This window comes from Eublepharis macularius, chromosome 3, assembly GCF_028583425.1.
Source record: "Eublepharis macularius isolate TG4126 chromosome 3, MPM_Emac_v1.0, whole genome shotgun sequence".
In the NCBI taxonomy this organism is placed as follows: Eukaryota; Metazoa; Chordata; class Lepidosauria; order Squamata; family Eublepharidae; genus Eublepharis; species Eublepharis macularius.
The window spans coordinates 164,545,406-164,559,697 of NC_072792.1; the positions used below are offsets into that span (position 1 = coordinate 164,545,406).

General features: G+C 43.8%; 1 protein-coding gene across 1 annotated transcript in view; it reads right to left on the minus strand.

Moving 5' to 3' along the window:
* The window catches only part of ARHGAP42 (Rho GTPase activating protein 42), a 202,375-nt gene that overhangs the window by 12,699 nt on the left and 175,384 nt on the right, over positions 1–14,292 (minus strand). Inside the window, exons 18-22 of the mRNA XM_054973588.1 lie at positions 8,377–8,536; positions 6,461–6,605; positions 4,949–5,329; positions 2,151–2,307; positions 2,002–2,064 (exon numbers count right to left, since the gene is read on the minus strand). Of these exons, the coding sequence (XP_054829563.1) occupies positions 2,002–2,064; positions 2,151–2,307; positions 4,949–5,329; positions 6,461–6,605; positions 8,377–8,536 (906 nt within the window). The remainder of the gene's footprint in view (positions 1–2,001; positions 2,065–2,150; positions 2,308–4,948; positions 5,330–6,460; positions 6,606–8,376; positions 8,537–14,292) is intronic.

The following is a 14,292-nucleotide window of genomic DNA, read 5'->3' on the forward strand; positions in this document are numbered from 1 at the left end:
AAGAAAAGACGGGATAGATGAAAAGGAAGTAAATAGCTATGAATGTTTAAATTCCACAATGCTGGGCTTTGTTTAAAAGAGAAAATGGACAATGTTCAAGGAGATACGGTTAAATTGCAAAGAATGTAGCAGATGCCGCAGAGATTAAAAGAAAGATAAAAGAATTGTCATAGGGCTGGGTAAAGCACAGTCTTACAGACATAGAGGGTTTGAAATTACCACATTGGGCCAAGGAAACAAAAGATGCCTCTCCACCATGCCGCAAGACACTATCTTGAGTTTTTCAGCATGCTGTAAAAAGGACAGTCCGGTTGCAGATCTCTCCTTTCCTGCTGGCCTCTTACTCAACAGCCTTTTTGTTGCTGATCTGCACTCTTAAAGAGACTCAGGCTGAAACTCTGTTAACCCTGCCAACCTTGCTTGCTTTGTCAGCAGAAAAAAGCCACATTTCCTTTTGTCAGATTCTTCCCTCCTATTACTATGAAAGCAGAGTGGAGATGAGACGATAAATTGGGAGGTGGAGATAAGATGACAAATAGGGATGGAAGGTGGGACAAAAGCAAAATACTCAGACACACAGCAGAATGATGGGTTTCACTCCTACGCAAGGTTTGTGGGTTAGCCACAGCATAAACATTCACAGTGGATCAATAATAATTAAATGAGCTTTCCATCTTCATACATTCAGAATATATGTCTGAAAAGCATGTCCCAGGAACAAACGATGGGAAGATACATTGCCTGCATTCAAAGACAATGGGATGGCCACTGTTGGAAAAAGGACTACGACTCCCGCTCCGATCCAGCAGGCAATTCTTATCCATTTTACTGTTACACATTCCTTCCTCCAAGGAGATGAGGGTGGCCTCTCGTTCTCCGTTTTATCCCAACAACAACCCTGTGATGCAGGTTAGGTGAAGAATGGGTGGGACTGGCTCACACTGAGCTACTGGACTAGTGAAACACACTAAGCTCTGCACCACGCTGGCTCTCTCACGTGCTTAGAGCAGCATAACAAGGCAGGCTTTGGCCCATGCCTTCATACGGGCACACAAAGCTCCTGAGTCAGACCGCTGGCCTCTAAACGCCACCACTGCCTACTCTGACTGGCAGCAGCTTCTCCAGGGTCTCAGGCAGAGGTTTTTATCATCACCTCCTATATGATCTTTTTAATTGGAAATGCTGGGGACTGAACCTGGGACCTTCTGCATACCAAGCAGGCGCTCTGCTACTGAGCCACGGCCCCTCCCTTCAGTAATCCCTGTTGCAGAGTGATGTAGATCACCCTCAACAGGGAAAGCAGAAAGTTTATTATTATTATCCTGTGCTGCAGAAAACTGCTTCGCGAAGTGGCTTGCACCCATCAGAACGTACAGACTCCGGGCCTCAGGCTTAGGCATGTGCATTCTGCTAAGTTGCAACCAACTTACAGCAAACCCAGCAAGGAGTTCTGAAGGCAAGTGAGGAGCAAAGGTGGCTCACAGTTTGGCCTCAGGCTTACAGCCCATAATATGCAGCCTCTGAAGGTATTTGCATTCATCCCCTAGGACCTGGGGAAACTCTCAGATCCCATTAAAATAAAGATAAATTCAGGTGAGTAGCTGAGCTGGTCTGCAGTAGAAGAGCAAGATCTGAGCTACTGGACTCAAATCTTGCTTATTAAAATAAAGGTTTCTAGTCCTCATGACTGCCCTGACCTGGATAGCCCAGGTGAGCCTGTTCTTGTCAGATCTTAGAAGCTAAGCAGGGTCAACCTTGGTTAGTAATTGGAGGGGAGACCTCAAAGGAAGACGAGGGTTGCAGAGGCAGGCAATGGCAAACCACCTCTCTTGCCTTGAAAACCCCAGCAGGGCTTGCCATAAGTCAGCTATGGCTTGAAGGCACTCTCCACACCACAGTCCTGACGATTGCACAGTAGGTAAGATGGAATGAAATAATGTCAACACTAGCACACGATGAGTATTGAAACTACAGGCCTTTGTGAAAGACCATTTAGCTTACCTTCCTGAGGGAGCCTGCTTCAGCGAGCCACCACTTTCAAACAGCTGGGCCTTGGCCGCCACCCTGGAGAACACAAGAAAGAGTTTCAGCCTGACACGTGCTCCTTTAAACACTAGAAACTGAATGCTGACAATGCTGGACCAACTTACACAGACCCCGGCCTCTGATAGCCATTACTGGACGTTGTTTCTAATCGCAATCTTCGACACATCTTCGGTGGCAGGTCTGGGTTTGCGGGAGCCTTTGGGGTCTCTCGGCCATCTAGAGAAGTTAAACTCTGTACCGAACTGCTGCAGCTTTTGCTACCTAAACAACAAAAAGGAGAAACAAAATCTTCTTGTGTCTCTCTTTGAGGCTCAGTGAAGTGCTTGGCAGCCATCTCAAGCGGGAACACCTGGGCTGGCCTTTGCTGCCGAGCAGCAGTGGGTGGGTGGGTGATTTGTATTTGCAGGCAAGAAATGATAGATCGGTCACTTATGTTTTCCATACTGAGTGGAGAAAATGGACTGGAAAGGACAGACGTTGTGGTGACAGTAGCAGGCAAGGCAAGGATGAGGTTGATTAATGGTAGAAATTTCTTCTGAGGGATGGAGCATCTGAAAGTGAAAAGGAAGGTTCTCCTGGTGGAACAAGAGTGTTCCGCTGGCAGAAGTCTCCTTCCATTGCGGAAGGGCTCCACCGTTACTGGAACAGAGCCCTTTGGATCCAGCACAATATCCTTGCTGCTTGTCCCTGGCCCATCCTTCTTGTGTCTTGCAAACGAGAATGAACAGCACACACCTATATTTGCTGCTTAGCTCTGCCTGTAGTTCACAGGCAATGGGCATCAAAGCCAGTTTGCTGGTAATCAGCCTTCTGAAAACAGCAGCAACAGCAATTACTATCTGTTATAAAACAAACGCGACTGGAGCAGGAAGTTTACAGAGTAATGATTATCACCAGACACAGAAACAACACTGCACAACGCAGAAATGGCTTGACTCCCCCCCCCCCCCGCCCCAGTGGGAAGATTTAAAAGAAAATTACATGTTTGCTAATGGAAAACCCACTGAGGATGAAAGCTCATCGCAAGACAATGTGCTGATCAAAGTTGCTGAAGTCTCCAATTTAAAATCTAGAAATGATTCATATACTGACAAAGCACTTCAAACACCTCAGGTTTGGGTGACCTGGTATTGCGACTTCCCTTCTCTGTTTGGATAAGCTTTTGGTGACATCATTTCCCTCACTGCCTCCCTCTTTCTTTCTCTATTCAAATTGTTATTTTGTAAAAAACAATCACAACAGTGGGTTAACTTTAAGGCTCTGGAGGGCTCTGGGCCAGGCTACACGAACGACTGCTTCCTCTTGTACTGCCCAGCCTGCCAGGTCAGATTTGCCTCACATGCTTTGTTCTCCGTGCCCTGCCTTCAGAGGTGTGATGGGTGGTAACCAGAGACAGGGCTTTTTCAGCAGTGGCATCTTACTTTGGAACACCCTTCCCCTTGAGGCCCTGTTCTCTCCTTTAGGCATCAAGTTACAATGTTTCTTTTCACCAAGCATCCAGTAGCACCTATAAGACTAACAAAATTTGTGATAGGGTATGAGCTTTCATGACTCACAGCTCACTTCTTCAGATACCAGCTCAGAAGGAGTGAGCTGTGACTCACGCTCATACCCTACCACCATTTAATAATAATAATAACAACATTCATCTTATATACTGCCCTTCAGAACAACTTAATGCCCACTCAGAGAGGTTTACAAAGTATGTTATTATTATCCTCACAACAAATACCCTGTGAGGTGGGTGGGGCTCAGAGAGCTCCTAGAAGCTGTGACTGACCCAAGGTCACCCACCTGGCTTCAAGTAAAGGAGTGGGAAATCAAATCCGGTTCTCCTGATTAGAGTCCCACGCTCTTAACCACTACACCAAACTGGCTCTAAGGTGCTATAGGTGCTACTAGACTCTTGCTCTTTTCTACTGCTACAGACAGACTAACACAGCTACCCATGTAACACATACCCAGGGCCATAATTGGGGGCAGCAGGGGGGGGTCACTTGTCCTGAATGCTGCCAAAGAGAGGGTGCTGGGCATGGCTGACGGCCAGGAGCACATGGAACTGGTGGCGCCAGCACAGGCGGCTGTGCAGGTGGGTTGGGAGGCTGCCCTGGCTGCCTGCTGTGCTGATGGGGTGGCTGGCTCGCTGGGCGCCTGTTGCTGGCGGCGGCAGCATGGGCAGCTGCTTGGGTGGGCTGGGTAGCTGCCCATGCTGCCCTAGCTGCCTGCTGCGCCAATGGGGGAGCTGCAGCCTGACTCATGGGAGTGCTCCCAGGGGGAGGCCACGCCGAGCAATGATGTCACTTCCTGGAAGTTACGTCATCGAGCAGTCCTGGAGCTTGCATTTAATGGTACTTTCATTTTATAAGAGCATCCTCTGGTTCTGCATGGTACTGTATCACCGCCTACTGTAAGATGCGTGAAGTGGATGTAAGTCTCCTGCTACACTTGGGATTGGCTGCTTATGCTCTGGGACAGTTCCAGGAAGAGAAGTTTCAGAGGATGTTCATCCCTCTGATGTATTATTTCAATGTGTTGTCTGACAATTGGCAATGAATGCGCATGCGCACATGTCTACAGCTGCAGGCTGAGACTTTTAGTTGCTTTAGCTGTTATTTAATTACATTTTTAAAAACATGAATTAGCTTTTCGTTGTGCTGTGCATTTATTATTGTGAGGTAGCTCATGAACCCATATGAGAGGACAGTATGGGGTCAATTTCTTTTCAATAAGTATTGGATTTTCATTGTTGTCATTCTACTCTTTATAATTATTGTAAACTGTCTTGGGTATCTTTTAAGACAGAAAGGCAACGTACACATTTTAAGAACCGAAAAATGGTAAGTAAATGGCCCTATGCATCCTGTCTCCATTAATGCAAGGAAACATGCCACATGGACCTTACCTTCAGCGGAAGGGATTGACCTAATGGACGAAGCTGTCGATTTTTTCATCCCAGAGAGACTATACAGTCCTTTTTTGGTCAGGCCCGTTGGTGGAGATGCATTCTCTGGACCAGTGATGGAGGCAACGCTCTGACAGTCAGACTCTACATCCGTTTTCGCTGCATCCTCCTTCGAGGAGGATTCGGGACTGGTAGTCCAAAGGCCTGAATTCTTCTGCCCGTTGGAAGAAGGGGACGAGGCAATCCATGGAACTCCTCCCGCTTTTTCCCTGGGTTGAGAAGATGCAGATTTGGTGGTGCTGTTTTGTTCTGATGAGTGAGAGGAGAGTGATTCAATGCTGCCCATGGGAGTGCTGTCTGGACTGCTACTGTATGAATCACCTGGAAGGGTTGCAAGGGTGAGGGAGGAAAAAAAAGGCCGTTTTTCTAAGGGGATAATTGTACTCTCTGCTGTTTACTAGGGATACACTTCTTGTTCACTGATTAAAACACTCGGGATGGAGAGTACTCATTTTCATTACAACTATGTATTTCCCAAGTCTGTGCAAGTGCCAGAGAAGCCACAGGATTCAGCATCTGCTACTGAAACCAGGATACTGTGGATCTATGATTGCCCACTTTATAATTCAAAACTTGGCCATTTATTGTACTTATTAAAATATTTATATGTCAACTTGGCCATAGATTAGGGCAGCTTACAAATTCAAAATTAAAACATACAGAATACAGTCAAACCTCACATAGTGTCCCTCCCCCACGAGGAAGAGATTCCAGGAGGAATCTCCAAGGCCAGAGAATGAGTTGATCGGAGTTCTGGAGGCCAAGGGGTGGAGCTTCAGCAGGCTCATTAGCTCATTACTCCGTCTCACGTTTAATAGAAGCAGATCAGCAAGCAAAAGGAAATGTCAGCAGGATATCCCCCCCTCAAGATTTGTTTTTTAAGCACCAAGGATAACGCAGCTGTGATCAACATGTTCCAGAAAAGAAAGAATTTGATGTCATAGTTGTACAAGAGGAACACTTAGAATCAGCAGTTCACATGCTGGTGTGGATGGCTCTTTCCACTCATATCTCTAATATGCGCAGTGACATCATGCATCCTTGGATGGGGAATCGCTGCACATGGGGATACGGAAAGCCATTTTGGCTTGGTGGGTTTCCACAGCTGTGGAGGTGATTTGTTTGTGGATGAATTTACCTGTCCTCCCTCAAGTCAACAAAATCAACCCTATGGGCTTGAGGACATACAGATGATTGGTGGTGTGTGTGTGTGTGTGTGTGTGTTGGGAGGAAGATGTCCAGAACAAAACAAAAATTGTGTTTCAAGTTACAACACTGGATCTGCTTCACCGGATGTGAAGGGGCAGCAGTAAAGAAAGCAGAGATTAGTATTTTTATCATAAAAGAAACAAGGACCAAAAAAATCTGTTGGAGAAGTCCCATTGCGGTCATGTCCAGGGAAATGCCCACAGCAAGGAATGAGAACATGCTGGTGAGATAAACACCACTTACTGTCTGGGTCTGCAAGGCATGGAGTGTATCGCCCTCTGGGTTTGCGAGGGCCCGTGGAGAGGCAGATTGCTCTCGTCCTCCTTGACCCTGATCGAGACTGAGGCTGTGGAAGAGGAATGTTGGGATCTGGGGCTGTGTGGAATATCTGCCAGAGAAAAGGAAAGAGACTTCTGTTATTTTGGAATCCATGTTTTCTTTCTATTTCCCAGCCTTTAGGCTGAGAGGTCCCATCTGGCCTAGGACCACTCAAGTGATTTCAGAGCTTCGATCCTCTACTGCTAATCAATATACCATGCTAATTATCTCATAAGACTGGATGAAACACATACACAGAAAAAAATGAAGCTCAATGAAACTGGCTCCACTCAAAGAACTGGTTGTTTAAATCCTACAGCTCAATACCAGCAGGCAGGTTTATGACGGAGGGGGGAAAAAACAACCCCAGCTATCTTCTCCCAGAAGGCCTGTTTCAATGCTCGGCAGCCAATAAATCCCACCACAGGCTGGCTGCAAGAACTGAAGATGGCTGCCAAAAGCAATCGTCTGCAGCAATTAACACCTTGGTCAGGGTATAGAAACAGACACAGTGCTTTACCAGGGGGTCTTCTAATTATGATTTACTGTATAATAATTGAGGATTAAGGGATGAATAAGCAGTAGCACTAGTCTGTGCTTGATAATATATAAGAGAAGGTAATTTTTAGAGTAAAATGTTAAAATTAACAATCCTTTCACTTCAGTAAACAGGGCTGACGCTCCTTGATGGTTCTCCCTGCCTGTTGGTGGCTTCCAAAACTCACAGAGATAGTGCTAATTGCACATGCACCACTGAAAATGACAATCACATTTCCCTCTCTGTCACATCTAGTGATACTTATGCATATTGTGATGCTCTATGCTCCCTGCTATATCTGTCATCCAATGAAGGAGGGGAGGGGAAACATGGAACTGTTACCACGTTATGACATGGGCTTGTGGTAGAGTTAACTGTGTGGCTATCTTTTAATGGCAGAGATGTGACTAGTATCGTGTCTAGATTTGGCCTCCATCAGCACTTCAACTATTCCTAAATAGTGTTCATTCAAAATGACACAGGAACAGTGTTGTGTAGTGGTAGTTACAGTGCCACACTAGGATCTGAGAGACCCAGGTTCGAATCCCTACTCTTCCATGGAAGCTTGCTGGGTGACCTTCACACACTCTCAGCCTAACCTCCCTCACAGGGTTGTTGTGAGAATAAAACGGAGGAGAGGAGAATGATGTAAACCACTTTGGGTTCTCAACGGGGAAAAAAGAGGAGTGTAAATGAAGTCAATAAATGTCTATAAGAAAACCAGTAAGTGGTTAAAGTGGCAGAGTAAGACCGGCTTCAAATCCATGCCATGAAGCTTACTGAGAGATTGTGGAGTGCTTTCTCTCTTTCGCTCAGCCGGTTACCTCACAAAGAGGTTGTGAAGATGAAATCCCAAAGGGGGACCCTGTATGTCACCTTGAGCTCTATGCAAGTAAATAATAGGATAGATATGCGATAGGTAGTTGGCACTGATTTACAATTAAGGCAGGAGTCTGGAGGAAAGAGAGGATAAAAATATAACTAAAGAATGTTACAAATTTTCCATCTAATGATGCTCTAGCAACTGGCCAACAAAAGCTACACTGTGTGTATGTGTATTTGTCAGTCTTTAGGATATCACAGGACTCCTTGATATTTTGATAGTACGATCCAACTCAGGATCTATAGAGGCAAATTATGCTCATTCTCCTAAGCCTGACTTCTACTTGACTTGTGGAAGAGGAGTACTGATGGGTGTGTATGCGGCTGTGTGGCATATCTAGATTTGCAAGCTGAGGTTTTTTACAATATAAAGTGACAAGTCCTACAGGAAGTGTTATTTATGGGCCTTCTATTCTTTTACCTTCTCGTAATGCTCGATGAGAATTTCAACCACAATATTCTGAAACTTGATATTCATCATAGCAGCTACTGTCTCTTCCTGGGCTCGCATCAGCGTGGGGCCAAATATAACTCCGAGGTTGGACACCGTCATGAGGTTTTGCTGACTGTGTAATGATACCCTGGGGATAATTGAAAAAATAAACAATCAGGAAAAAAACTCTGTCATCACTCACTAGATATTTGTTCAAGTAGTTGGCATAACAGAAGCACAAATGTTCTGCCACCCACGTTTTCATTAAAAAAAAAATCATTTGCCACTTTGATTTGATAACATTCCCCCATCCCTGCAATCAAAAAGACAGAAAATATTCTCCCTTGAAGTTAGGAAATTTACTGCAGCAGTTCTTTCCTTTGTCATAAAAAAAATTATTAGTCGTAAAAAATTATTCATGCTCTCAGTGTTATTAAGGGAGGGTTACAGAAATCAGCTCATGGTACAATCACGGTAAACATGACACAGCAATAAGAGTATCTGCTATTTCCATCAAACTTAAAAATGAAACATTGCAACATTAAAATTTGCCTCGATGGTGGCTGAAACTAAGAAAATACTGTGTCCTGCGGACAAGCAGTTTCTTTCTAGGAATTATGCAAATGTAGCCAATATATTTTTCCTCTGAACTGAATTAACACACTGCATTTGCTCTAGCGAGAAGGACTAACGACAAACTGACAACGCTCAGCTGAAATCAGTGTCATCAGATATAGTCCTGATAGAACCAGATGGTCCCAGAACCACCAAAAGGCTGTGCTTCCTCTCACCCAGGAAGAACACTATCTTAAGAGAAAAGACCAGTTTGGACCTGGCTATCTGGGAAGCTGTGCTTCATCCCTGCCAGAAAGAACACATTGCTCCAACTGCATTTATTTATTTATTTATTTATTTATTTATTTATTTATTTATTTATTTATTTATTTATTTATTTATTTATTTATTTATTTATTTATTTATTTATTCATTTATAGTTCGCCTTTCTCAATGAGGCACAAGGTGGATTCCATGGTGTAGGTCAAATTGGGACATCCAATAAACAAAGCAATAAGATTTGGATTGCGGAAATCTGAAAACAAGCAGCTATCTGAAAACAGAGCTGAAACAAAGCTTAAGCATTAACATGACAGGTCGCTGGGGACTGCAGACATGAGGGGAAGGACATTCTACCCTCTGCCACTGGCTGGAAGACTTTAATGATTGAGAGATAATCACACCACCTCCATCCAAGCAAGAACACCAGTGAGGGAAGATCAATCTACCCAGCTGCATAGAAATTCCTATTTCATTGGACAGCAATCTTTTTCTTTTGTCTTTCCATCCACTTTTCCTGCATTGCTTTGTCTTTTCCATTCATAAACTGAGGTCTGGGAAAAGTCTCCCTTGACTGACACTTCAGGATACACTTATCCAAAAAGCAGGGCTTATAGAAATAGATGCTTGTAATAGGTGAAAGATGTTGATGGGTTGAAATCAGTTTCTGAAATTCGGCCTCAGTCCCACTCTACTGCTTCCTGCCCTTTGCAGCCCATATAGGATTGCGAAATAAAAATGCAGTAACAAGAGTAGCCCCACTTGGAAAGATTTTCCTTTCTAGAAGCAGACGAAGTGAGCTGTGGTTCTTGGAAGCTTATGCCTCAATAAAGTTGGTTAGTCTTAAAGGTGCAACTGGACTTTTTACTACTTCCTTTCTAGAAAAAACTTGCAGAGTGTCTGGACCTGATAAACCCCTTGGCTCTCTGAATTGCCTCTAGGATTCTACAGTTCCCTTGCCAGACCACTTCCTTCTTACCAAGAGCACAAAGGCCTTCTTAGCCCTTAGGCCCCAGCTAAATTTCATTTTCTCCTTGGCTACTCTTTTCTTTAAGACCAGCACCCATATTATTTATCAGTGCTTTGAAATCACTACTTAGTTCCAGGGGATGGGTATGAAAGCACACTATGTAGGTCCATCTTATTGATGCTGAAACAAACTAAAATAGATGGTCCCTCTTGCTTGAGACGCACCAGCTCTCAATTGACCTCTCTGCCTGTTCAGCGTTCCCCACAATAGAGATGAATCTTCTGATTGGGCTTCGTGGAGTCCCTCAGAGAGGTCATTCCCCCGCCCCCCCCCCCCCAGCTCCCCATCTCTTCTATCCATTCCCCCCTCAGGTCCCTGCTTCTTCCACTCACCTTTCCCTCAGGATTCCTATACATTAACAAGCTGCTTTGAGGCTGCTCTTCCACTTTGCTTAACTCCTAAAGCCCCTCCCCCCCATGCTCAGGTTTTACTACAGCCCCCCGTTTTACACACAGTTTTACACACTGTTTTACTACAGTTTTACACACAGCCCCCTCCAATTTAGCTCATATGTTTCAGACTCCTCCCAGAAACATGGGCCCATCTTTTTCCTCACAGAAATTGGCCTGTTGGTGAACACACTGTTGTGACAGTTTCATCCCTTCAGCAATTCGGATGCTCACAAACAATTCATGACCTTATAACAAACCCTGCTAATCACACTACAGCTTCACTGCGGTCACTACCACAAAACTTTCTGAGGACATTACAGTATATATTTCACTCCACAGGAGGGTGTTTTGCTGAGACTGCAGTGTGAAAAGCGTTGGGATGTATTGGAAGATGATCCCTATCAGCAGGAGGAAGCAGAATTTTGGGGTCCTTAAGTGAAGTGACTTCCTTGAAAAATGTCCATGGATGGCCACGTCCTAAAGGTCTCCACAGGTTGTCACTTAAAAAGCAACTCCTGAAGCAAATGTTAAACCTCCTGAGGCCAAAACTGTGAAGAGAATGCATAAATGCTTCCATCTTCAAGCCTGCTCCACCTTTTCATCTTGTTACGGAGCGAGGCTGGCAAATGGGTGAGTAGGTAATGCAATTCAAAGGACACAGCAAATCTATCCATGCATAGATCATGCCATTTTCGTTTAGATGGAAGAGTTCAATGTCTCATTTAAAGTGAGAGCTATGAAAAAATGTAGCTAAATTTCTGCAGATAAACGATAAGCAGATCTAAAATGAACAGCTGCAAATGCTGGCTATGAATTCTCTGCTTTCATCTGGCAGGACATTTAAAAAACATCTGTTTGTTTGGAAACACGTATTGTGAGAAAGATGAGCCTGCCGCAAGATGGCAGACTTGAAAGGAGAGGAGGGTGCTGAGATGTGTCTTGTTAGCATTCTCTTGGGTTGCAATGCTGTGGGGCCAACCATCCAGGAAGGATGGAGGCAGCAGAGACCTTTGCCAAGCCCCGCTGGCAAAGGACAGCATCAGCTTTACTAGGGGAAAGCAGGAAAAATGAAAATATAGCCACCTTGGCCAGGTCAGCCCTGAGCTGTGGCTTTGTTCCTGATTCTACTTGTTTGCAGACCGCTGTTCTCAAGCTCTCTTACATAGTCACTTTCCAATTTCTTGTAGCACCTATTCTAGGCTAGGAGTGTGAAAGACTCACCATTCTCCTGTCCCATTTTAGTTTCTACAGAACAGAAAGGGAGGGCTGGTTATTAGAAGCTGGGACCTTACTTCTCCTTCTGCATAGACCTGTCACCTCCCAGCCTTTGTGGTTTGGGGAGGGTGGAATATAAGTTGAAGCAAATAAATAAATTCATCCCTGCCTCAGTTGGAAGGTGGGGGTGGGGACTAGTCAGCTGCTCCAGGCACAGCCAGCTTATCATCAAGAAATTGACTTTTTGACCTTTCTCCGTGGAGAGTAGTAGCGGTGGCACGTGTAGAACACTTGGGATAGTGAATGTGGCAGTCCCATATCAAAGTTCCCCTTCTCCCCCCCCCCCATAACATGTAGTAGAAATTACCCCATGTTTGGCTACAATGTTATGGATTGCTCAGCCTCTGGTTCATATCACTGGCTTTTACTAACAGGAGTGCAACAACACATAACATGATGGCCACATCAGGACAAATGCTGCTATGTACTATACAAAGAACTTAACACAGAGCTACCGTTTTTGGTGGAAGCCCCATACTTCTTGTAACAAGTGCTTCCACATTTAGGGGAATCAAATCCTGTGAAAATATATTTATTCTCTTTTATGCTTCTGAAGCTATGAGATTTAATTGCCCATTATTCCAGTTCCATTCTGTGTAGGGCCATTTCCACACACGTCGAATAATGCACTTTCAATGCACTTTAACAATCCTTTGGAAGTGGATTTTTTGTTCCACACATGGAAAAGCAGTTCCAAATGTTCACTAAAGAGTATTGAAAGTGGATTATCCAACGTGTGTGGAAGCAGCCTATAACGGACAGTTTTGTATGCAAGTAGAAGGGATTGTTAAGATTTTCGGTCTCCTATTGATAACGAAAATTTGAGCAGATGTGGTCCAAACGTAACTAAGAATACTTTAAAAAAAGTTGCTACATAATTGCAATGTTACATCATCCTCAATGAAGTATGTTATATTGTTTAGGTTTCCTTGGTGACAAATTGGATCTTTTAGGTAACAAAACAGAAAACCGAGTTTGATATTATTCTGACAAGTAATGATTAGGTACAAATTTGGAAAAAGGTTCAAAGGCTCAGTTTCTGGCAAAAGAATTTTCAATTCTTTAAAAAATTGCTTCTTCAGAATGTTAATAACATGGAACTTTTTAATATCCAATTTTCCCCTTGGCCTAATCTACTTTTCCCATCTCAGGCAACCAGGTGCTGAAAGATAGAGATGTCCTTTATCTTGTAACAAAGCACAATTCCTGTCTTCCAAAAGTCTGTCTTTACTTTGTCACAGTTCAAGGAATAATTTCAGATATTGCCAATTTGTAGACTGCTGCTTCCCTGTATTATAAAGGTACAGGTTATGGAATAATTTTTTCCTTCCTTTTTATATTATGATAACACAGTAAGCAAGTTCTTTCATAGCCTCATCTATCTAGAGTAAAATATCGGCTCTACTTATCAGCACACAATTTTTTGGGGTCTATTTTCTTCATACACAACGTCACTGAAAAGCAATGTTTGTTATAGATCTGGGGTCTACATACTGAAGTATGTAAATATATAAAGAGATGGTGTGGTTTAATTATCAGAACATTGGACTATGGAGTTCAAAACCCAAAGTTTATTGGGTAACACTGAGCCAGTCTCCGCCTTTCCCTATCTCGCAGGGTTATTGTGGGGATATTCTATATATTCTTCCCTGAGTTCTCTGGAGAAAGGGGAGGGGGAGAAAATTCTAATAAAGGCATGCGTGAATCAGGACTTGATAACAGGCAGCTGACTGTATGAACTGACCCTATTAAGAAGCACGTACCTGAAGTTATGTGAGGCAATATCAAAATTTTGAATGTGGTGGTTAATCTATGACCACTCATTCACATATGCAAACCACCACCTGAGGTTGCAATCATTAGGTTTCGAACCCTTTATGTGTAAATCTGCTATATTATATAATTTACACATAAAGACACAGAGCCTTCCGTCATCCTGTTGCATGAAGAGCCCCATGAGGATTTCTGCATAGAGAGACCCCACCCCTCACCCCCTTGGCAAAGTCAGAAAACAAAAACAGACAGATTTCTACAGTGGATGAAAACAAGAATTGCTCTACAGACAGCAGATCTGATGGCCTCAGGATATGAATGCGGACACTGCTTTTGTAGAAAGACACGGAAATATTGCAGGAGAAGAAATAAACTGGTGGCAATAGTTAAACCACCGCCTTGAGCTTCCCTTCCATATAATCATTTTCCCAGCAGAAAGAGAGGACAGTTATAACCAACAGATTAATTCACTCAGCATCATTTATTGTTGGAAACCTCTCAGGCTCCAGAAACAATAATGCTTTTCTTGGTGTCAGTTCTCCGAGAGCGCAGCGCCATTTTCTAGTCTTATTTCATCTCCTCAGGACATAGCAATTAGCA